Source organism: Lissotriton helveticus, chromosome 1_1 (genome assembly GCF_964261635.1).
Source record: "Lissotriton helveticus chromosome 1_1, aLisHel1.1, whole genome shotgun sequence".
In the NCBI taxonomy this organism is placed as follows: Eukaryota; Metazoa; Chordata; class Amphibia; order Caudata; family Salamandridae; genus Lissotriton; species Lissotriton helveticus.
In genome coordinates this window covers 246,377,764-246,379,183 of record NC_136057.1, presented here as the reverse complement: position 1 = coordinate 246,379,183, position 1,420 = coordinate 246,377,764, and the positions used below count along the sequence as shown (strand labels likewise).

General features: G+C 41.3%; 1 protein-coding gene across 1 annotated transcript; it reads right to left on the bottom strand.

The window, feature by feature from the left end:
* Window positions 1-204: 204 nt before the first annotated feature.
* LOC144768908 (olfactory receptor 5AR1-like) lies at window positions 205-1,143 on the bottom strand. The gene has a single exon (XM_078652921.1). It carries the CDS (start codon window positions 1,141-1,143, stop codon window positions 205-207), a length of 939 nt encoding a protein of 312 aa, XP_078509047.1.
* Window positions 1,144-1,420: the final 277 nt, after the last annotated feature.

Sequence of the window (1,420 nt, the reverse complement as noted above, 5' to 3'; positions counted from 1 at the left end):
AATCTTTCTACAGGCCATCTGTAGGCATTGACTTTCTCTTACCTTTGACCATAATCGTAGCTGAAAAATGGATGACCATTAGGTAGGCAAGGGAAAGGACAGGTGCATGACAGACTGCCTAACAGAGAGAAAAGACAAATAATCAAGCAGCTAATTGTGGATAAGCAGACTGAGGGCACAGCCACTCCATTCGATAGTGAGACATTAAGAGATAAAGACACACTTTCCTAGATGCTGCATCAGAGCCTTTTTTACCTGCTGGTTCCTCATGCTGTAGATCAGTGGGTTCAACATGGGAATGATCACAGTGTAAAATAATGAAGCTACTCTATCCTGATCCAGAGCATAACTTGAACTTGGCCTAAAATACATGAAGAGAACTGTTCCAAAGAATAAAGTTACACAGACAAAGTGAGAGGAGCAGGTGGAGAAGGTGCGGATTCTTCCTTCGGAGGAACGTATTTTCAAGATGGTTGATATTATCCTAGCATAAGACACAAGAATCACTGTCAAAGATCCAAAGGTCATGGTGCCAGCCACAGTGAACAGGGCGACTTCATTGAGAGTGGTATCAGAACAAGAGAGCTTCAGCAGTGGGGGAATATCACAAAAGAAATGGGAGATCTTGTTTGGTCCACAAAAGGTCAACATGAAAGTAAAAGTGGTGTGTACCAGAGAATTCACCAAGCCCCCAAGATATGATCCAACCACTAGAGAGATGCATACTCTGTTGCTGATAATCGATGAATAGTGCAAAGGATGGCAGATAGCTGCATATCTGTCATAGGCCATCATGGCCAAGAGAATGACCTCTGTACTGCCAAGTATGAGGAATATGAACATCTGCACCACACACCCTGACATAGACATAATCTGCTTCTTAGAGAGGAAATTTACCAACATGTTAGGTGTTATAACTGAGGAGTAGCACAGGTCTAGCACTGACAGGTTGCTGAGGAGGAAGTACATTGGTGTGTGAAGATGAGGAGAGATCCTTATCAGAACTATGATGCTCAAGTTTCCCAAAAGAGTAATTACGAAAACCAGAAGGAACACCCAGAAGAGCGGTATCTTCAGTTCTGGAATATCAGTAAGTCCCAGGAGGATGAACTGTTGCACTCTGGTATGGTTCTCGTGCTCCATTCAGGGTCTTGCCACGATGATACCTGCAGGAAAAGGAATAAGTTTGGAGGTGTAGTTTTTCCAAGTGCTTGCAATACGATCAACATTAACTTCATTAATTTAATGTGATGATCTAAATCAGGTGAAGTGATTTGTCAACTCTTTATTAATTAGGCCTGGGCAGAAATTTAAATTACGAAAGAGTAATTGCAGTAATTTTGGTAATTCTGTGTTACTCTTTGACATGGAATTATGCAATTATTCTTGCTATTGTAATTATCCGAAATTTGATGGAAAG

What these genes read in the sequence shown, in the direction of transcription:
- LOC144768908 (XM_078652921.1), bottom strand. Translation starts at nt 1,143, where the DNA reads ATGGAGCACGAGAACCATACCAGAGTGCAACAGTTCATCCTCCTGGGA.